This window comes from Antechinus flavipes, chromosome 2, assembly GCF_016432865.1.
Source record: "Antechinus flavipes isolate AdamAnt ecotype Samford, QLD, Australia chromosome 2, AdamAnt_v2, whole genome shotgun sequence".
NCBI classification, from domain to species: Eukaryota; Metazoa; Chordata; class Mammalia; order Dasyuromorphia; family Dasyuridae; genus Antechinus; species Antechinus flavipes.
In genome coordinates, this window is record NC_067399.1 from 348025353 (window position 1) to 348049466 (window position 24114).

A 24114-nucleotide genomic window follows, 5' to 3' on the forward strand; every position below is an offset into this window, starting at 1 on the left:
ATGGAACCAATTAAGATTATTAAGATTATCTAGAGACCATATTACAGGTTGACCTTTTTCAATTCTGAATGTCTTTCTAGGCACCCTTACTGAAAAGGGAGATGGATGGGATCATGTCCATTGAACTCATTGATGAAAATGGGGCTGAAGAGGAGACAGACAAGATGTGAGCATGAATGTTCACAAATGTATGTTAGTGAACCATATGAATGAATGCCTGTGTGTATGACTTATTTGAGGGTAGAAAATATTTGATTCAGAGGGATTGTAAATGTATGTAATTATTTGTACATATTTCAGAATGCATGCTATTTTATTTTTATGAATATGTCTATGAGTATGTCCACAGATGTGTATGTTAATACTGATATACATATATGTATAAATATAATTGCATATATGTATATGATTGTGTGCTCATGATAGGAGTGTGTGTACAATCCTATAATTATGTGAGCATGTGATTTGTTTATGCTGTTACTAGTGTTGTGTGAGTTGGTGTTTCTGAGTTGTCTTTCTACAGGCATCAGAAGCCCCTTATCTTCTTAGAGATCATTAATATAAAGGCATAAGAGAAAAGTTTGTGTATTTGAAGCAAGTTTGTGTATGATAAAGAAAATTGCTTTATGTCTAACTTTGGGGGTTCTCAGTGTGTTTATGTGAATGACACACTACTAGAAATTTTTTATTAATAACATTAATAATAACTTATATTTAAGGTTTCCAAAGATTTAAAAAAATAAATATTGTCATTTTTTCCTCCAAGCAGCTCTGGGTTTTATGAAAACCTGTCTTCCCAGATCATCCAGCTAGCAGATTGAGCTAACTTAGAAGATGTATGGTTTCAAAACTATATGAGTCACAACCTCCTTTCTTAATCTGACAAATGGGAATGATAATACTTGTATTATCTACCTTACAGGTTTGTGATGAAATTTCTTAGTAAACCTTGAAGTGCCATAGAATATGAGTTGTTTATATATAAGGCTAGAATATATCTGTATCTATATGCAAAAGTAAGTAGATGTGTATATCTGTGTGATTGGTCATGTGTGTTTTTGTGAGTTTATGTATGTCTATTTTCTTGGTATCATAAGCCTTGTCTCAATGTCTCTTGAAGGGTGAAGGACCTGATAAGTCATGAAAGGTGAAGGACCTGATATCCACAATCTACTGTCTAGGACTCAGAATTGTTCTAAATTGCCCTAAAATTGTCTTTACTAATGGATTCAATTTACCCGTTTCTACCACAAATTTTCTGGGTATATCAGTCCTGAAGGGGAGTTAATTAAGTGAGTTAATTAAGATATGTCAACCTTAGACTCTGCCTTCAATTTCCTCTCATTGTCTCTGACATAAGAATATTAGAACTTAAAGAATCCTAAAAGCTCAGGTTTTGGAAGGATGGAGGCACTTCAGAGATCTCTCAAGTTCAGCCATTCTTCCAGTGCAGGTATCACCTCTACCAGCTCCTGGATGGACTATTCACAAAATCAGCTAAATCAGGTCCAAATCTTGAGAGCTCTCTACAATCATTTTTCCTCCACTCTCCCTTCCCCATGCCCCAAGAACAGCTCAGTGCTTGGCTCTGATGGATATACACATTTATTGGATCAACTGCTGGAGTATTTAGACACCAGACAGATTTATTCTCCTCTATGGGTGGGGAGGTAGGGAAGGTGGTTAGAAAGGAGAAGCTTTGAGTCAGGGTAGTCAGTTACCACCTGAAGAATGCAGCTTTTTTTCAAGGGTGCGGGAGCCAGGTAGGGCTTCATGCACCACACGGCAGGTGCAGGTATGGCCTTTCTGCCAATAAGACTTGTTGACAATCATTCTGCTGTAGAGGAAGAAGGAAGGATCAGGTCCATGGTCTTTGTGAGGCCGAGTGGTAGTATGGTGTCCAATGTGGTCATCATTGTTATCACACAGCCATTGGACAGAGATGTCAGATGGAAAGAAGTTCCGAACAAGGCAGGTGAGGGAGACAGTGTTTCCCTTTTCCTCTTGAGATGGAGGGAACACGTACACATCAGGAGCTATGCGTTTGCCTGTGGGGCACCAGAAGAAACCATGTAGATGAAGATCAGATTTAAGAGTATGAGTCTTTTTCCAAATCATTCTACCTCATCCTTTAGTCTTCCCTTTCTTAGAAACTAGATTCTTAGAGACTGAGAAAGAGAGTGCTTGATTCCAAACCCTGACTTTCAAGGCTTTTATGTCTTTCATTATGTTAGACCCAACATACTTTCATTTACCCATGATTGTTTGTGGTAGGAGAAGAGAAACTGAAAGGGTATAGAATGACCAGAATCTTATCATTTCTATAGACAGCTTATATGTTAACTTCTTTTCATTCTCATAGTCAGGTAAAGGCCCTTACCTCACATCTGAACTACTTTAAATACTTTTTGATTAGTCTCCCTACTCCAGTCCATTCTCCAGTAAACTACCAAAGTGATTATTCCTGTGTCACTTCCTCTCAACTCTCCTCCACCCTACCCTCCTTCAATAAAATTCAATGGCTTCCAATATATTACCTCTAGGGTCAAATATAAGACCCTCTCTTTAGATTTTAAAGTCCTTCACAATCTATCTGGCTTTTTCTTAATTTTCCAGTCTTCTTTTACTTTATTCCCCTTACTTTACTCTAACTTCCCTATTTTATAATCCAAATATAGGAGCCTTTTTGTTGTTCCTTATACACAATACTCAACATCTACCAATTTTATGTCTTTTCACCAACTGTCCCTCATACCTGGAATACTCTGCCTTCTCAACTCCATTTCCTGCTTTGTCTGATTTCATCAAGACTCAGCTCAAATTTAACCTTTTTTCCCCCAGAAGGTCTTTGCTAGTGTCTTCCATTCACACCTTTCATATATTGCATATATATGTAGTTGTTTTCATGTTATCTTTCTCATTAGAAGGTTAATTCCTTGAGGGTAGGAATCATGGTTGTTTTTGTTTGTTTGTTTGTTTGTTTTTGATATTCTCTGTTGTTGCTGATTGCCCCCTTCTTACCTGGAGCTTTGGAGATAGTCCTGATGAGTGCGTTAGGCAGGTCAGGGTGTTCCAAATGGCAGGTATAGGCATCACCCTCTACCCAGTCATTAGTCTGGACAGGCAAGGTAGAAGTGACTGTGAAAGTGCCATTATATTGTGACTTTGTTATTGGTAAGTTTGGACTGACAGGACCTCCACTTTCTCGGGACCAAAAAATCTTCACATTGTCTTCACTGGCCAGATCTACTATCAGGCATGTGAGCACGGGTGCTTTGCTGACATAGAGGTCAAAAGCACTAGGTGGACTGAGGTAGGCACTGATGCCCCGTGGATCAGATTCTGTGGAGAGTGGATTGAATGATTAGTCAATGGACCATTTCTTCCCCATGCTGTCCCCAGTAGGTCCTCCTGCTTATTTGCTGTCCCATGATTATATTGAACCAGGTTACATGGGATTATAGAGCTTGTAAACTCCCTCTGGATTGGCTCTATTTCCCATACAAACTTCCATATGTTTCATGCTTCTAATCTCTATATCCTTTGCCTTCTGAAGTCTTCTCCCAAATCTATAAACCTAAATTATACCTACTAGGTATATCTGTATCTGTGACTGTGTATTTGTTTTTTTGTGTTTTAGTCTGTAATTGAGTTGTCATGATCACATTTCTCTGTATAATTGTGCAATGTGTGACAATACATGGTTGTTACCTGAACACTTTTGGGCACTGTCTTCATAGATGCTGCCATTGTGTGTGACATGGCAGGTGTAAGTCTTAGATGACATCCACTGACCCTGTGTGATGTTGAGTTCACTTTGTAAAGAAAAAGTCGAGCCCCCTTCTTGCTTGGGTCTAGTTGTGTAGGGGAAGAGATTATCAGCTTCTTGTCCATCTACTAACCAAGTCACTTTGACCTTGGCTGGGGAGAAGCCAGAGACAAGGCAGAGCAACTGGATGGTAGAATGAGCATCCCCTCGGGGGTCACAGGATGAGTGGAAGAGTTTCACAGTAGGTGGGATGACTGGCCCAGTCTCACAATCTATAAATAGAAAACAAACCATATGATAAGGACTCAAACTAAGAGGATCCTGAAAAGAGAATGAATGGGATATATAAGGGAGACTAAGAAATGATTCCCACTCATCCTCCTTCTTCTATCGCATATTGATAGGAATATTTATTCTTAAAAGTCTCCAAGGAAGAAGGCTATATCTTTTATTCTTGCTTACCAGAGTTTCACCTCATCACTATCAGGAAATTCTTCTTTATTTCTGACTAAAGCATCTGTTGTATCATCCCTGGCCCTTTTCTCACCTTCGAAAGATTTTTCGATTTTGGTGCTAGTAGGTAAGTGTTCCACACTGCAGGTAAATTTCTGAAAACTCAAGTCTGATGTGGTAAGTTGGCTGGTGGTGGTATAAAGTCCAGATGTAGAATCATAAGAAGCTGGAAAAGTTGTGACTATCTGGTCCAGGGTTTCTGGGTTCCAGCTCACTGTCACTGGCTCAGGGAAATAGCCAGACACAAGGCATCCCAAGAAACTTGAGCTTTCAGCGGCGGAATCACAGCAGGAAACCAAGGGAAAGACAGATGGAGCTGTCTTGGTGGCTGAGGGTAGAAGAGAAGTACAGAGAAGGTCAATATACTAGTCATTTGGCTGATTGCTGATGTCTCTTTCACTTCAAAACCAGGTGTTATGCTTGACTCTGATTTCCTTCCTCTCCCATTGTTTTTAAATTAAAATTTGGTCTATGGTGTCCACTGATTACCATTTTTGCTCAGGCCTGTGGAGCCCTTACTGAGTATGTTTGGGGTGGGAGAGAGGAAGAACAAAAGAAACTGAGCTATCTTACTTTACTACTCCTCAGTACAGATTAAAATTTTAGATGGGTTTAATCATTCTCTCCCTACATTTCATACTAACCCCTGGTCCCCATAACCAGGGAACTTTTAAGTCTTATACTTCACAACTCCACAAATGAGAATATAGGCAATATGTTTATAGGGTTGGAATTAGGGTTAGAGCTGGCTCTAGCTTCTCTCCTCCCTCTTCCTAGTTTCTAGAGCAAAACTTTTCCCCTCTTTCCTTAATATGCTAATCCTTGAGTTTCAAACACATCAACTCAGACCATACTTCTGATCTGGTTCCCTAGTTCAACCTTAATTTCATGTAAGCCTCATTTTTCTCTCCTATTACAATACTCATTCCAACTTGGACTTTTATTTCCTCCACTTCTGCCCTTGTAGACTAGGTCCTTCCACATGCTAGCTTAGTCCCTGCTTCATTACAACTTTGTTGCCCACGAGCTTCCAGATTCCAACCTTGAACAAAGCCAAGTACAATTGTGGCTCATAGTTTATCTAAGGAAGAACTATTACATTAACTCAATGACAGTCTCTAGAATACACCAACCCAAGAATAGTATCTGGATGAATTCAGCTCTGCATAGAAAAATCCCACAGTCTAGTCAACATACAATGAAATTGTCCATTATAGAAATAGTTGCTAGTCAAGTTCAGGAACATCTCCTATTCTAGCCCAGCCCAATCAGTCCAATACTCTACTTGAATAGAGCTCAGGAATACTTTCGGTAGCCCAGACCACCACAGGAACAGTTCTCAAACCAGCACAAGAGCAGATTCCAATCAAGACTCAGCATAGGGCCAGCTCGTAGGTCATCCTAAGAACATTTCCTATGAAATTCTAGGAATAAGGGACACCCCCTGCTAAACACAGGATGAACTCCCTGGTCATCTCAGGCACAGAGCCTATTCAACCCACACCTTTACCCAAGAACAACTTTTTCCTCATCCGAACATCAGACTGTCCCTTAGCTCATTAAACTTGTAGTCCCTGAGCTTTCTTATTTCCATTATGGAATAGGAATAGTTCCTAGTAAATCTTAGGACTACCCCTTAGTTCAGTCCAGTCCAGTCTAGCCCTGTTCAGGGACAATTTCCAGCACAAGGAAACCAATTTTAGAAGGAACACCCAGTCCAACCTATGTAGCTCAGGAATATCTCTCAGTTGAGCCCAGAACCATCATTAGCCTAATCCAACCAAGACCAGTATAAGAACAGTTACTAATTCAGGTCATCCCAGAAAATGTTTCTAGACAGAACAGAGGTATTTTCAACCTATTTCAGGAAGAACAACCATAACATTTTATCCCAGTGCAGAAACAGATCCCAGGATAGTTTAAGAACACATCCCAGTTAAAGAACAGTTAAGGTAAGCCTGGGAATAGTACCCAGGAATATCTGAAAACTCAACCCAGCAACACATTCAAGATATCAATCATAGGTCCCAATCCAGTTCAAGAAAAGGACCAGACCAGACAATTCTAAGCCCCCTGCAGAACTGTTCTAGCACTAGTTCAGGAACAACTCATAGATAAGCCCAAGAACAGCTTATCATTGGTATATATATGAGACTAGTTCTGAACCAGCTCCCAAACAATCTCCAACCTAGTCCACTCTAGTCCTAGAAATAGATACTAGACCAGCCCAATAAAAGTTTTCTCCTAGTCTCCATTTTCAATATAGTTTCCAGACAGCACAGGAACATCTACTGACTTAGTTCTAGAAAAGCCCAGCATAGGAATATTTACCAACTCAGGAGAAAACCTCTGGGTAGCACAAAAATATCTTCATTTTAGCACAGAAACATCTCTCGTGATCAGATTAGATCATGAACACTTCAAGAACTGCACAGGAAGAGTTTCCATTTCAACCCATCCCAGGAACAATCTCTAGCACAGTCCAGCTCAGATTATCCCCTGGATGTTATCCCCTGGATGTTAGTGTCAGTGCTTCCTTTCTCCACTTTCATCCTCTATACCCAGAATCCATTTCAGAAGTAATGTCCAAATAAACACAGCTCAGGAACGGTTTCTATTTCAGCCCTGGAAGGGCACTTAGCCCATGATAAAAATTATTCTCAGCACAACACAGGGCAGGAACAAGTCTAATTTACTTCACAAATTGTTCTTAGATCTCAACCAGTTCAGTAACAACACTCCTGAATTAGCCCATAAGTTAGACTAAAATTGGACCTAGGCTTAGCCTCTGGATCTTTAATGTTAGCTTAACAATACTATTACTTGTTACATTTATTACTTATTATTTAGAGCTCTAGTTCCTTAGATTAAAATCTTTTTGTCTCTCTGTCTCTATTTCTGTTTCCACCTTGTGTTTATACTCTAACCCAACTCCAGTCTCTGACTAACCTGGCCAGGATTGTAATTTTCATATTTTATAACAGGAAAATCTCAAGCTGAGTCTCTGATCTCCATTTCTAAGCATTCTTCTTATCCCTTCCCCATTCTGGGTTTGTTGCTTTCCTCCTTTGAATATATCTGTCCTTTAATCAAGATCCAAAATAGAAGAAGGGAGGGAGCTTTTAGTCATCTTCCATCACTTTGAAGACTTCTCCTTCCACAAAACAAGTAGAAATAGACAAAATAAATATATTCTAAGAAACAGGGAAAGATATGAGGTCAGGTACCCTAGCTTTCATCAATGGTCCCCCCAAATGAAATCTTTTTAGTCTTACCTCATTATGAGCCTTTCTTGTTGGAAAAAGATGATCAGACGTCTATGAACATCTGAGGTCAGCATCAGACTAGTTTGGGCTGGTCACCCTCTCGGGTTTTGTTCCCTACCTCTAAACTTGTCTCTGAAACAGTGGAGTAGGAATTGGAGAGAGGAAGATCCTAGAACAATGATAGTCACTAAATTCAGTCATCAAGGGTTATTTTTACTCCCAGGCAAAGGGCTGTGGGGGCTCTGCCTCAGTGCCCCCGAGGCTAAAAATGGGATGGAAAACCCCAGGGGCCTTGGCCACACCAGGAAGTTCCCTTTCTTTTGTTCTTATGGGAGACTGAGTGAAGATTGGGGGGGTGGGGAATCTGTTGTGAAGATCAAATGAGATAATATTTATACAGTATTTAGCACAGACCCTGGCACATAGTGGGGTTGTGAAATGATGATTTATTATCAATAAATGTTTCATTTAGTACCTATCTTATATACTATGTACTTAAATTTTCTCAGATGAAAAGGGATCATAAATGGAAAAAAACTCTGATGTAGATTATGGATTCATTATGATGAATTCTATTTGTTCTCCTTGCCTTGAGGAAACACCTGGATATAAAAGGCCAGAACTGCTAACAGTTGTAAATTGCTAATTTAGGCAAAATCTCTTAATATTCAAAAGACTGTGCTAGGAGGCAGGGAGTCCCTTACTTTTGTGGATTTCAAAATGGATCATCAAGTTATAGAAGAGATTCTTTTTTTCAGGAATGAGTTGAAGAGATAACCATTGAAGTCTGTTCTGACTCAGAAATTGTTTCTATTAACTTTTGCATAAAAACCCAATTAATTCACAATAAGAAGGGAAGAAACTAACTAGATATTTTTTGTTGCCATAAATATTTCTGAAAAATGGTAACATGTTTAATCTGTGAAGAAATGGAAGAAATGTATAGGCAATACTCATTTTCAAATCTCTAAGTGGTCAAATGTATGAACCAGTTTGTATGGGACAGTGAACCTTACCCAAATTATAATCAGACTCTTAAGGTAAAAAGCAAAAAGGATTTATTATGATCTCTAGAGAAAGGGCAACTCCCAACAAACAAATTGTCTTCAGTATAGAAGTGCAAAGGATGAGCTGCAAAATACAAGCTTATATAGACCCGAACATGAAAACCCCTGTCCTTCTTCCTACTGGCTGGGAATCCAGACTTACATTCTAATTTACCCAGAGACAAAGAATATTAGTCAATGACTCACTCTTCACCATTTTAGGAACTTAATGCTAATGAAAAGGTGGGGGCAGGGAGGGAAATGTATATTTATTTAAGATAATCAAATACCTGCAGCTTTGGGATATAGTACAACTTGTTATTGCAGTTTCAATTTATAATAAGGGTATAGGTTGAGGCCACTTTCTTAAGAGAGGTCTTTACCCAGTTTATCCCATTCAGTCTTTCCTCTTATTTATTAACCTTCAAAGACCTCTCACACCCTTGATGTATTTCTTCAATCCTCTCATCCTTAAGTCTCAAATCCCTCTGGGCTTAGTCTGCTAACACATCCAGTACCTCAATTATTTTGACTATGGCCTAGAGTTTAATGAGCTTATTCAACATCTAAATTGTGGATCTTTACCCCCAACTTCTATCTGGGGCCACCTATCACCCCAACCATTTGTGTCCCCAGTCATTGGAGTAAGTTATCTCTTCACAAATAAAGATACCTATCATGAAAGTCAGCAACAACAGAAATGCTAAAAGGAACAGATAAATGCATCTAGCAACAGATAGATGACTAGGCCAAATAATCACCTACTTATTTAGGATGTAATAATCACATATTTTCAGTTTGAAACATTCAGAATGAGGAAGGGATAAGAAGAATGCTTAGAAATGTAGATCAGAGACCCGAGTCTCTTGAGATTTTCCTGTTATAAAAATATGAAAATTACAAAGTCTTTCATACTTGAATTGCGCTCGTGACTTCTACTAAACACTTGCCCAGATTATAAAAATTTGCCCTAAGTGGAAAAAGCAGGGACATGATTATAATAACATCAAAACTGCTCCTTTAGTCCTCACACTGGAAATATATACATGACAAGGTAAAACATCCTTAATTCTGTTTCATAGCTGGCAATCAATCATGCAGTAACAATCCCACCTTGTAGCCAGACTCAGGAATAATCATGTGGGTTCTTATTCAAAGCAACACAATGGGGCAACTGAGTCAGAAGGATCCCACCTTAAGCAAAGGCGAAGGTTGTCCTATCTTGCCCAGATATTAATATCTACCTGTAACATTTAAGGTTCACATTTCTCTGAGTAGATTGTGGAATCTTTCAGATGATGGGTTACTGATTTGATGATCCATCAGACAATTATACTTGAATTCCAAATTACAAATAATGTCAGCTACAGTCTTGAGAGATTTTATCTCAAATAGCAAATTTCATTAATCAAAGCTTCAGGTAAATTTAGCTCTCAAGAATCACATATCCTAAATAATCTTACATTGATAATATTAAGAGATTCGTCCTAGAAAGTTCACAACTTATCTTCATATTGTAGATTGTTATATATTCAACATTACACAAATCATTTTACTTTTAACTATGTTCAAAGAGACAAAGATATAATAAACCACTGTTCTCAGAATCCCCCTAAACAATAGGAACAGCTTTTTTTTTTTTTTTTTTTTTTTTTTTTTTTTTTTTTTTGCTGAGGCAGTTGGGGTTAAGAGACTTGCCTAGGGTCACACAGCTAGGAAGTATTAAGTGTCTGAGGTCAAATTTGAACTCAGGTCCTCCTGACTTTAGGGCTGGTGATTTATTCAGTGTGCCACCTAGCTGCCCCATGGGAATAGCTTTAAGATGATTTAATAAACCAATTAAAACTCACATAGAATATAGAATATACTGTTCTAATTTTGTATTGAAGAATCCTATCAGAATTGATATTGATAATTTATTCATCCTAAAAAATGTTAATTCAACTTCTATAAATTTTTCTGGAAATATAAACAGGTACAATACCAATATTGTTAAAATTCCTCTAAGCACAATTAATCTCTTTTCCCACCAAAACATTCCTAATTGTTCTGGTGCAAAGTCAATTTTAGAAGTTACAAATTGTCCTTAACAGTTCATTCTTGAGGTTCCTCCACATGTCCTTTAACCCTAGTGTCTCTTCTCAGACTCTGGACTGCAGTCTTGGTCATCAATAACATCTGATAAAATCCTTCCCCCTCTGCTCCTTCCAGGACTTAGTAAGTATCCAGTCTTCTAGAATTTCAAACTGCAAAAGAATCTTCTGGGCCAGCAATCCTTGCTTCCTAAAGGCTGAAAGAAATGAGGACATTGCCAGTATATAATTCCTTAAAAACTTATCCTTTGTTTCAAAAGACGGTATTTTCTTTTCCTCTTCCAAATAAAGTAAACCAAACAATATCTCATATGGGGAAAGTCCCAGATTACTTCTGGGGATAGTTTTAATTCTTTAACAAAGCAATAGGCAAACATTTTATCCAAGATAATTTACCTCTTAACATCAATTTAGTAATTTTTTTTTTTTTTTTTTTTTTTTTTTAGTGAGGCAATTGGGATTAAGTGATTTGCCCTCACACAGCTAGGAAGTGTTAAGTGTCTGAACCCAGATTTGAATTCAGGTCTTCCTGACTTTAGGACTGGTGCTCTATCCACTGCACCACCTAACTGCCCCCTGTTTCTTAACTTGATTCATTCTTTCCACTTTCTCTGATGAGGGCAGATGCCAGGTGTATGGAATTGCCACAAAATTTGCAATTCCCTCCGCATTATTATAAAATCTTAGAAGTAAAATATGTTCTATTATCAGAGTCAATAGTCTCTATCAATCCATACTTAGTTACAATATGTTCCATTAATCCCTCTTAGACCAGCAAACTTCAGGGGACGTTTCCACCCATCTTATCAAATGGTTCATTATTTTGATAACCAAATTTAAGGTGGTAGAAAACTGTCCTTTCAAGCCCATCTATTCAAGTCCAATTCAACCCCTTCATCCACTTTACATACACAAGGAAGAGGAATATGCAGGACTCCCATTTTCAGCACAAGGATTGTAAGAAGGACTTTTAAGAAATTGGCATTAGTCAGGCAAGATTAGAATGGAAGCGATAAACTGGGAAAACATTTTTACAGTTAAAAGTTCTGATAAAGGCCTCATTTCTAAAATATATAGAGAATTGACTCTATAAGAAATCAAGCCATTCTCCAATTGATAAGTGGTCAAAGGGTATGAACAGACAATTTTCAGATGAAGAAATGTAAACTTTCTAGCCATATTAAAAGATGCTTCAAATCATTATTGATCAGAGAAATGCAAATTAAAACAACTCTGAACACACCTCTCAGATTGGGATGACAGGAAAAGATAATGATGAATGTTGGAGGGGATGAGGGAAAACTGGGACACTGATACATTGTTGGTGGCTTTGTGAATGCATCCAACCCATTCTGGAGAGCAATTTGGAACAATGCTCAAAAAGTTATCAAACTGTGCATACCCTTTGATCCAGCAGGTTTTCTACTGGGCTTATATCCCAAAGAGATCTTAAAGAAGGGAAAGGGACTTGTATGTGCCAAAATGTTTGTGGCAGCCCTTTTTGTAGTGGCTAGAAACTGGAAATTGAATGAATGCCCATCAATTGGAGAATGGAATAATGGCTGTAAGAAATGACCAGCAGGATCATTTCAGAGGCCTGGAGAGACTTACATGAACTGATACAGAATGAAATGAGCAGAATCAGAAGATCATTATACACTTCAACAACAATACTATATGATGATCAATTCTGATGGACGTGGCTCTCTTCAACAATGAAATGAACCAAATCAGTTCCAATTGTTCAATAATGAAGAGAATCAGCTACACCCAGCGAAAGAACTATGGGAAATGAGTGTGAACCACAACATAGCATTTCTACTCCGTCTGTTTTTGTCCACTTGCATTTTTGTTTTCCTCCTCAGGTTATTTTTACCTTATTTCTAAGTCCGATTTTTCTTGTGCAGCAAAATAACTGTATGGATATGTATACATATATTATGTTTAACATATACTTTAACATATTTAACATGTATCGGTCTACCTGCCATCTAGAGGAGGGTTGGAGGGAAGGAGAGGAAAAGTTGGAACAGAAGGTTTTGCAAAGGTCAATGCTGAAAATTATCCATTCACATATCTTGTAAGTAAAAAGCTGCAGTCAGGTGGACCTAAGTTCAAATCTGGCCTGAGCCACTTAACACTTCCTGGCTGTGTGATTCTGGGCAAGTCACTTAACCGCAACTGCCTCAGCCAAAAAAAAAAAAAAAAAAAAAAAAAAAAAAAAAAAAAAAGAAGAAGAAGAAGAAGAAGAAAAAGAAAAAGAAATTGATTGAATTTAGGACCCTAGGGAAAAGGATAGGTGAATTTTGAACCCAGATGTCAGGTTGGAGATCTGTCTCCAGTGACTAGCCCACCCTCCATGCTGGAAATGCCAAGGAGTCATGTTGAAGGCATTGGGGTACCAGCACAAACCCCAGAAGATTCTAGGCCAGCCAGGGACACCAGCCTAGCCAGGACAGGCCTCTCCAAGGGAGAGTAGCATGGGAATTCCCAGAGAGAGGTTGGTTTTTTTTTTTTTTTTGGTAAGCCTCAGTTTCCTACCCTCTGAAGGTTTTTAATCATGTAAAATAGGCCCACTTAAAAATACAAAAGACTGACTCAAGTTAGCTGACTGAGAGACAGTGCCAAGCAACTTAATGATCAGTCTCAAAAGCTCCAGAATCTGCTAAAATGTTTTTAGCAGTTCTATAACTCTAACTATTTTTGTAGACGCAAATTGGCCAGTTCCAGATCTATTAAAACATGTCAATTTTTTCTTTTTGACTTAACAGTCAAAAACTTTCCCTATCTCAGAACAAATCCTTCCTCTTTCTAGATAAAAGCTATTTGCATAAGTCCAATTACATACAAAACAAGAATTTTAAAATTCCAATTTCCTTTGTAATTTCCTTTGTAATATAGCTAAGAGAAACACAGAAGACAAAACTGAGGCACACACACACACACACACACACACACACACACACACACACACACAAATACAAACTGCTTTTAAATTCTCTTGATTTTTTTAATCAAGTAAGCTCCTATTCTTCGCCCCACCTTGGAGGTGAGGAGGAGAGTTCTAGAGCCACAGGCATAGGAGAGGTAATAAAGAGGGGATTCCAAGGATGGGTTCTCTTTTTTCCTCTTTCTTGAATACAAATTGTTCTGCAGTTGGCAACCAAAAGACTGCACACTCACTAAATGGCTCCTTTGAATTTACATATAGATTCAACTATTGGCACATTCAGACCTGGGGCCAGAAGACATTTCCTTAAGTTGGCATCTGCCCAAAGAAAACGAAAGTATTTACTTCATCTCAATTTTAAGCCTATTTCTTAAAGGGCTATTTTCCAGTACACTATATAAATTTTAGAGCTAGGTACTTTAGATTGTTCCTTTCCTATGGTTCACAGTATTTTGTCTCCTTTGATCTGATTTTACCAAAGGGAAATGGAAGAACTCTTATGACTCATGCTGCTTAGAGTCTTCCTATATTAAAGGGAAATACACTTAGAATCTCCCAATCCCAGTCATTCAGGCCATTCATCAATTCTTATCAAAGGGAAAGTACTCTTATGGACTCAAACCACTTAGAATCTCCCCTCAGCTCACCAGTTTCTTGTCCACCCTGGCTTGTGTGCACAACTTATGTGATTTATTCCAAACTTTTTTCCCCTTGGCTTATCTCCTGAACTGAATTAATCCTCTGTCTTCATTAGCTCAATCTGATGCTCCATTTACTTTTGTTTTTGCTTTCTCTGAGTGTCTCTCTGAGGGAGTTTCCCTCTTTGGATCAGAAGTTCCAGAGCTAAGTCCAAGGACCACCAAAAAACTCTCCAGAAGGCACCTGCCATAAGGATTCAAAAGAGACCCTTCACAAACAGGAATTATCCAGGACAGGCCCCAAAACTGTGTGGGACAGTGACCCTTACCCAAATTAAAATCAGAGACTCTCAAGGTAAAAAGCAAAAAGGATTTATTATAGTTTCACAAGAAAGGGCAACTCCCAACAGACAAGTAGTCATCAGTATAGGAATTCAAAATGCAAGCTGCAAAATGAAAGCTTATATACATTCTAAAGTGGAAGGCTCTCCATCTTCCTTCCTGGCCCTTCTTCCCACTATTTGGGAGTTTGGACTTACATTCTAATTTACCCAGAGAAAAAGAATACTATTAAATGACACACTCTTTACCATATTAGGAACTTAATGTTAATGAAAAGATTGGGAGAGGAGGGACAGGAGGGAAATATATATATATTTATCTAAGATAATCAAATGCATGCAGATTTGGGCTATAATATAACTTGACATTGCAAAGTTTCAAGTTATAAATAGGGTATAGATTGAGGCCACATTCTTATGAAAGGTCTTCATTCAGTTTATTCAATTCAAGTTAGTTTTTGCTAAAAACTAGAATTGGTAGAAAAAACACAAATTATCAATAGCCAGACTCCCTAACCATAGAAATGCAAAATAAAGTCACACTGAACTAGCGCCTTTAAGCTCAATATATTGACAAAACTAAATAAAAAAATGAAATTAAATTCTCACATGGCCATGGAATAAAGTTGTCAACAAACATTTATTAAGCATCTACTATGGGTGAGTAATGTACTAGATACTAATATATCCTAGAGATACAAAGGAAATAAAAAACATAGTTTCTGTTTGACAAGGAGCTCACAGTCTAATGGATGAAGATGACATACAAACAAATATGTATATGCAAGATATGTATGTATATTGAGCTGAGATGGAAGGCTAATATGTGTGGGAAACAGGAAAAGCTTCTTATAGAAGGCAGTATTTGAGCTGAAATTTGAAGGAAACAAGAAAAACCAGGAAGTGGAGGTGTGGAGGGAGAAAATGTTAAGCATGAAGATGAAAGTGAGTGAAGTGTGATAAAAGTGGAAAGATAAATAGGAGTGAGATTATTAAGGGCTTTAAAAGACAGAGCATTTTATGTTTAATCCTTCAGGTAATGGGGATTCACTGCAGTTTATTGAGAATATGGGTGTGGATGACATAGTTAGACCTTCAATATAGGAAAATCACTTTGGTAGATGAGTAGAGGCTGGAATGGAGTAAGGAGATTTGAGGCAAGGAAACCAGCCAGAAGGCTATTACAATATATGGTGTAAAATTATGAGGGCTTATATCAGGAGTTTGGCAGTGTCAAAGGTGAGGAAAGGTTATATATAAGAGATGTTGCAAAAAGTAGACAGATCTTAGCAACAGATTGAAAGTAGAGGGTGAGAAAATGTTGGGAGTCAAGGATGATATCAAGGATGATTCTGAGCCTGGGTGACTGATAGGATAGTAATACTGAAATTGAGAAGAGGGAAAGATTTGGGAGAAAATATAAGTTTTAGAAATGTAGAGTTTAAGATACATTTCAAAATGTCCAATTCAGTAGGAAATGAGAATCTGGAGATCATAGGGAGATATTAGAGCTAGAAAAGTAGATCTGAAGATCATCTGTTTAGAGATTATAATTGAATCAATGAGATTTGAAGAAATCTTAAATTGAAATAGTAAAAGAGAAGAGGAGAAGAGGATTCAGAACAGTTGTGATAGGAGACACCCATCATTAGCAAATATAACTGGAATAAAAATGCTGAGAAGTGGTTAGGCAGAAGAAGAACACAAAAAGAATGGATTTTTTAAAAAGACCAAATATAGAGAGAATAGTGTATGAAAAAGAAAAAAAAGCGATGTAAAGTGTCAGAAGTTGAAGAAAGACTACAAAGGATGAGGATTCAGAATAGGCCCTTGGATTTGGCATTTAAAATCATTAGTAACTTCAGAAAGAGTGGTTTCAGTTGAATGATGAGATTGGAAGTCAGACTGTTAGTTCTAGATAGTTTTTACAAGAAGTTTAATTATGAAAATGAATGAAGATATGGAATATTAGTTAGCAGAGATACTTATGTGAGAGTTTTTTGAAGATAGGGAGGCATGGATATGTTTGTAGGAAGTAGAGAATCATTCTGCTTTTGGGATATATTAAAGATATAGATGGAGATGGGGAGACATTGAACATTAATAAGACAGTGAATATAATAGAAGGAGTAAAGTATGGGATAAGATGGGATGGAAATTGTTGATCTTGCTAAGAATAAGGGAGAGAAAGTTTTTCAAATGAGACAAAGACAAAAGAGGGGATAGTGGCTGTGATATGAGATGAGATATAAGGGAGAAATGGAAGCCCTCAGTTAATTGCATTTAAAAAAAATTAAAATAGGAGATCTGGGCCTTACCAGAGAGAGTATGAGTGAGAGGGACTGGGCTAGGGATGAAAAGAAGGGAGAGGGGAACATTTATCATTAAATGCTGAATATGTGCCAGGCATTATGATAAGCACTTTATAAGTATTATTTCATCTAATCCTTACAACATCCTTGAGATTCAGGTATTATTATTACCCCATTTTATTTTTTTGAGGAAACTGGGGCAAGCAGAGGTCTAGTGACTTAGCTAGAATTACACAATGTCTGAGATCGTATATGAACTCAGCTATTCCTGACTCCAGGTCTAGCAATTTATCTACTCAGTCATATAACTGCTTGCTAGGCATGAAAAAAGCTTAGAAAAGGTAGTGTGGTGAGCTGGGTAATAATTATTAGAATTGTCTTGCTGCAAATGAGGTGTCATTTGAGATTACAAAACATTAATTTGTAACATTAAGCACAATTCTGTGATTTTCTCCAACTTCACTGAGTAATGTGAACAGGAGAAGACAACTGGTGGTGAAAACAGTTCAAATCTGAGGCTTTGCAGGGCAAGACTGATAAAAGAATAAGGGACTTGAAAGAAGATAAGAATGGAGTTGATCAAGAGGTCATGATGAGTACAAGGTCAGGGCTTGCAAGGTAAAGGGAAAGATAGAATGACAACAGTTTATGATCAAATAAAGGAATTTTAGAGTCATGAAGAAGAGAAATGGAAAAATTGAGACTTATGGCAAGTCAATGATCTTACCATTTGTAGCTTGGGTGGAATAGAAGAATACTAGTTATAAGACATGCACAGCTTGAGGAGCTGGGACCTTGGGGTGTTTGCTGGAGGATGAATACATATGTTGAAGTGCCCTATTCTGAGTATAGGAGTTGGCAAAGACAGACTGTGGGCCAAGCTCTAAACTTTTTGAGAAAGGAAGAACGGTTCTGACAGTACATATATAGCAGTTTCTTGTTTGGGTGATATATTTAGATTGAGTTGTGACGACTGTGCTAGCATCCCAGACATCCCAGAATCAGCTGGAGTCAGGATAAGCAAAAGTCCTTAGTCTTTATTCTTGGTCTTTAGACACAGGATTGAACAGGATGGAAGCAGAATCTCCGCAACCGCCTTCTTCCTTGTCTACAGCAAAGGACCCTGGCTCGTCTTATTCCACCCCTTAGTCCCTCCTACAATCCTCTGTATACACTAGTCATTGAGCCAGCACAGGATAGTGGGAAGGACAATTTTCCAAGCATATGCCCATAGAGTACTGTCCAATCAGTAATTAGCCCTAAGTGCTTGAACCGACTTCAGTGTAACGACTCAAGAGTTTCATCCCTCTACATTGAGTGAATTGGTTTTTATTAAAATTAATAGTATTTTTTCCAATTACATGTAAAGTTAATTTTAACATTCATTTTTGTAAGATTTTGAGTGACAATCTTTAATTTCCCTCCTCTATTTCCCAAAGCAGCAAGTAATCTGATATGTTATACATGTATAATCATTTAAAACATATTTCCATATTAGTCTCATTGTGAGAAAAAATAGGAACAAGGAAAATATAACAAAAAAGTGAAAATGGCATGCTTCAATCTGCACTCATTCTCTTTATTTGGAGTATGGATAGCATTTTCCATCCCAAGTCTATTGGAATTGTTTTGGATCACTGCATTGCTGAAAAGAGCTAAGTCTATCATAGTTGACCATTACACAATCTTGTTACTGTGTACAAGGTTCTCTTGATTCTGCTCATTTCACTTAGCATCAGTTCATGTAAATCTTTCTAGGTTTTTCTGAAATTAGCCTGCTCATCATTTCTTTTTTTTTTTTTTAATATTTTATTTTATTTAATAATAACTTTATATTGACAGAATCCATGCTAGGGTAATTTTTTTTTACAACATAATCCCTTGCACTCGTTTCTGTTCCAATTTTTCCCTTCCCTCCCTCCACCCTCTGCCCTAGATGGCAAGCAGTCCTATATATGTAAGATATGTTTTTTTTTAATTTTTATTTAATAATTACTTTATATTGACAGAATCCATGCCAGGGTAATTTTTTTTTTTTTACAACATTATCCTTTGCACTCGTTTCTGTTCCAATTTTTTTCCCCTCCCTCTCTCCACCCCCTCCCCTAGATAGCAAGCAGTCCTTTATATGTTGGATATGTTGCAGTATATCCTAGATACAATATATGTTTGCAGAACCGAACAGTTCTCTTGTTGCACAGGGAGAATTGGATTCAGAAGGTATAAGTAACCCGGGAAAAAAAACAAAAATGCATATAGTTCACATTCGTTTCCCAGTGATCTTTCTTTGGGTGTAGCTGCTTCTGTCCATCATTTATCAATTGAAACTGAGTTAGGTCTCTTTGTCAAAGAAATCCACTTCCATCAGAATACATCCTCATACAATATCGTTGTTGAAGTGTATAATGATCTCCTGATTCTGTTCATTTCATTTAGCATCAGTTCATGTAAGTCTCTCCAAGCCTCTCTATATTCATCCTGCTGGTCATTTCTTACAGAACAATAATATTCCATAACATTCATATACCACAATTTACCCAGCCATTCTCCAGTTGATGGGCATCCATTCAATTTCCAGTTTCTAGCCACTACAAACAGGGCTGCCACAAACATTTTGGCACATACAGGGCCCTTTCCCTTCTTTAGTATCTCTTTGGGGTATAAGCCCAGTAGTAGCACTGCTGGATCAAAGGGTGCACAGTTTGATAACTTTTTGGGCATAATTCCAGATTGCTCTTCAGAATGGTTGGATTCGTTTACAACTCCACCAACAATGCATCAGTGTCCCAGTTTTCTTTCTTTCTTTTTTTTTTTTTAAATTTTTATTTAATAATTACTTTATATTGACACTCGTTTCTGTTCCAATTTTTTTTCCTTCCCTCCCTCCACCCCCTCCCCTAGATGGCAAGCAGTCCTTTATATGTTGGATATGTTGCAGTATATCCTAGATACAATATATGTTTGCAGAACCGAACAGTTCTCTTGTTGCATAGGGAGAATTGGATTCAGAAGGTATAAATAACCCGGGAAGAAAAACAAAAATGCAGATAGTTCACATTCGTTTCCCAGTGTTGTTTCTTTGGGTGTAGCTGCTTTTGTCCGTCATTTATCAATTGAAACTCAGGTCTCTTTGTCAAAGAAATCCACTTCCATCAAAATATGTCCTCATACAATATCGTTGTCGAAGTGTATAATGATCTCCTGGTTCTGCTCATTTCACTTAGCATCAATTCATGTAAGTCTCGCCAGTCCTCTCTGTATTCATCCTGCTGTCATTTCTTACAGAACAATAATATTCCATAACATTCATATACCACAATTTGCCCAGCCATTCTCCAATTGATGGGCATCCATTCATTTTCCAGTTTCTAGCCACTACAAACAGGGCTGCTACAAACATTTTGGCACATACAGGTCCCTTTCCCTTCTTTAGTATTTCTTTGGGATATAAGCCCAATAGAAACACTGCTGGATCAAAGGGTATGCACAATTTGATAATTTTTTGGGCATAATTCCAGATTGCTCTCCAGAATGGTTGGATTCGTTCACAACTCCACCAACAATGCAATAGTGTCCCAGTTTTCCCGCATCCCCTCCAACATTCATCATTATTTTTTCCTGTCATCTTAGCCAATCTGACAGGTGTGTAGTGGTATCTCAGAGTTGTCTTAATTTGCATTTCTCTGATCAATAATGATTTGGAACACTCTTTCATATGAGTGGTAATAGTTTCAATTTCATCCTCTGAAAATTGTCTGTTCATATCCTTTGACCATTTATCAATTGGAGAATGGCTTGATTTCTTATAAATTTGAGTCAGTTCTCTATATATTTTGGAAATGAGGCCTTTATCAGAACCTTTAACTGTGAAAATGTTTTCCCAGTTTGTTGCTTCCCTTCTAATCTTGTTTGCATTAGTTTTATTTGTACAAAGGCTTTTTAATTTGATGTAATCGAAATTTTCTATTTTGTGGTCAGTAATGGTCTCTAGTTCATCTTTGGTCACAAATTTCTTTCTCCTCCACAAGTCTGAGAGATAAACTATTCTATGTTCCTCTAATTTATTTATAATCTCGTTCTTTATGCCTAGGTCATAGACCCATTTTGATCTTATCTTGGTATATGGTGTTAAGTGTGGGTCCATGCCTAATTTCTGCCATACTAATTTCCAATTATCCCAGCAGTTTTTATCAAATAATGAATTCTTTTCCCAGAAGTTAGGGGCTTTGGGTTTGTCAAACACTAGATTGCTATAATTGACTATTCTGTCTTGTGAACCTAGCCTTTTCCACTGATCCACTAATCTATTTCTTAGCCAATACCAGATGGTTTTAGTGACTGCTGCTTTATAATATAATTTTAGATCAGGTACAGCTAGGCCACCTTCATTTGATTTTTTTTTCATTAATTCCCTTGAGATTCTCGACTTTTTATTGTTCCATATGAATTTTGTTGTTATTTTTTCTAGATCAATAAAATATTTTCTTGGAAGTCTGATTGGTATAGCACTAAATAAATAGATTAGTTTAGGGAGTATTGTCATCTTTATTATGTTCACTTGGCCGATCCAAGAGCAATTAATATTTTTCCAATTATTTAAGTCTGACTTTATTTGTGTGGAGACTTTTTTATAATTTTGCTCATATAATTCCTGACTTTCCTTTGGTAGATAGATTCCCAAATATTTTATGGTATCAACAGTTATTCTGAATGGAATTTCTCTTTGTATCTCTTGCTGTTGGGTTTTGTTGGTGATGTATAAAAATGCTGAGGATTTATGGGGATTTATTTTGTAGCCAGCTACTTTGCTAAAATTATGAATTATTTCCAATAGCTTTTTAGTAGAATCTCTGGGGTTCTCTAGGTATACCATCATATCATCTGCAAAGAGTGATAGTTTGGTTTCCTCATTGCCTACTCTAATTCCTTTAATTTCTTTCTCGACTCTTATTGCTGAGGCTAGTGTTTCTAATACGATATTAAATAATAATGGTGATAGTGGGCAACCTTGCTTCACTCCAGATCTTACTGGGAAAGGTTCCAGTTTTTCCCCATTGCATATGATGCTTACTGATGGTTTTAAATATATGCTCCTGACTATTTTAAGGAAAAATCCATTTATTCCTATGCTCTCAAGTGTTTTTATTAGGAATGGATGTTGGATTTTATCAAATGCTTTTTCTGCATCTATTGAGATGATCATATGGTTTTTGTTTGTTTGGTTATTGATATAGTCAATTATGCTAATAGTTTTCCTAATATTGAACCAGCCCTGCATTCCTGGTATAAATCCTACTTGGTCATAGTGTATTATCCTGGTGATGATTTTCTGTAATCTTTTTGCTAATATTTTATTTAAGATTTTAGCATCAATATTCATTAGGGAGATTGGTCTATAATTTTCTTTCTCTGTTTTCAGCCTACCTGGTTTAGGTATCAGTACCATGTCTGTGTCATAAAAGAAGTTTGGTAGGACTCCTTCAGTCCCTATTTTTTCAAATAGTTTATATAACATTGGAGTTAATTGTTCTTTAAATGTTTGGTAGAATTCACATGTAAATCCATCTGGTCCTGGGGATTTTTTCTTAGGGAGTTGATTGATAGTTTGTTCTATTTCTTTTTCTGAGATGGGACTGTTTAGGATATTTACTTCTTCCTCTGTTAGTTTGGGCAAGCTATATTTTTGGAGGTATTTTTCTATTTCATTTAAGTTGTCAAATTTATTGGCATAAAGTTGGGCAAAGTAACTCCTAATTATTGCTCTAATTTCCTCTTCGTTAGTGGCAAGTTCTCCCTTTTCATTTTTAAGACTAACAATTTGATTTTCCTCTTTCCTTTTTTTAATCAGATTTACTAAGGGTTTGTCTATTTTGTTGGTTTTTTCATAGAACCAACTCTTAGTTTTATTAATCAATTCAATAGTTTTTTTTACTTTCAATTTTATTGATCTCACCTTTTATTTTTAGAATTTCAAGTTTAGTGTTTTACTGGGGGTTTTTAATTTGTTCCTTTTCTAGCATTTTTAATTGCAAACCCAATTCATTGACCTTCTCTTTCTCTATTTTATACAAATAGGCCTCTAGAGATATGAAATTTCCCCTTATTACCGCTTTGGCTGCATCCCATACATTTTGGTATGATGTCTCATTATTATCATTTTCTTGGGTGAAGTTATTAATTATGTCTATGATTTGCTGTTTCACCCCATCATTCTTTAGTATGAGATTATTTAGTTTCCAATTATTTTTTGGTCTACTTCCCCCTGGTTTTTTGTTGAATGTAATTTTCATTGCATCGTGGTCTGAAAAGGATGCATTTACTATTTCTGCCTTACTGCATTTGAGTTTGAGGTTTTTATGTCCTAATATATGGTCAATTTTTGTATAGGTTCCATGAACTGCTGAAAAGAAAGTGTATTCCTTTCTGTCTCCATTACATTTTCTCCAGAGATCTATCATATCTAACTTTTCTAGTATTCTGTTTACCTCTTTGACTTCTTTCTTATTTATTTTGTGGTTTGATTTATCTAATTCTGAGAGTGCAAGGTTAAGATCTCCCACTATTATAGTTTTACTGTCTATTTCTTCTTGCAGCTCTCTTAGTTTCTCTTTTAAGAATTTAGATGCTACCCCACTTGGTGCATATATGTTTAATATAGATAGTGCTTCATTATCCATGCTACCCTTTAGCAAGATATAGTGTCCTTCCTTATCTCTTTTAATTAGGTCAATTTTTGCTTTAGCTTGATCTGAGATCAGGATGGCTACCCCTGCTTTTTTGACTTCACCTGAAGCATAGTAGATTTTGCTCCAACCTTTTACCTTTAACCTGCATGTATCTCCCCGCTTCAGGTGTGTTTCCTGTAAACAACATATTGTAGGATTCTGGCTTTTAATCCATTCTGCTAACTGCTTCCTCTTTATGGGGGAGTTTACCCCATTCACATTTATGGTTAGAATGACCAATTCTGTATTACTTGCCATCTTGTTAACCCCGGTTTATGCTTTTCTCCCTTCTTTCCCCTTTCCCCCCCTTCCCAGTATTAAGCTTGTGAGCACCACTTGCTTCTCACAGCCCTCCCTTTTTAGTGTCCCTCCCCCCGCCTTAGAGTTCCTCCCCCTATCTTACCCCTTTCCCTCCCAGTTCCCGTATTCCCTTCCGCTTAGCTTATTCCTTCCCTTTTCAC

The 24114-nt window shown here is 37.1% G+C and overlaps 1 gene segment (V, D, J or C); it reads right to left on the reverse strand.

The window, feature by feature from the left end:
• Positions 1-1713: 1713 nt before the first annotated feature.
• Positions 1714-24114, reverse strand: part of LOC127546682 (immunoglobulin heavy constant epsilon-like) — a 59032-nt gene continuing 36631 nt past the window's right edge. The window contains 4 exon segments of the C gene segment in view: positions 1714-2048; positions 3022-3342; positions 3712-4041; positions 4317-4610. Of these exon segments, the coding sequence occupies positions 1714-2048; positions 3022-3342; positions 3712-4041; positions 4317-4610 (1280 nt within the window).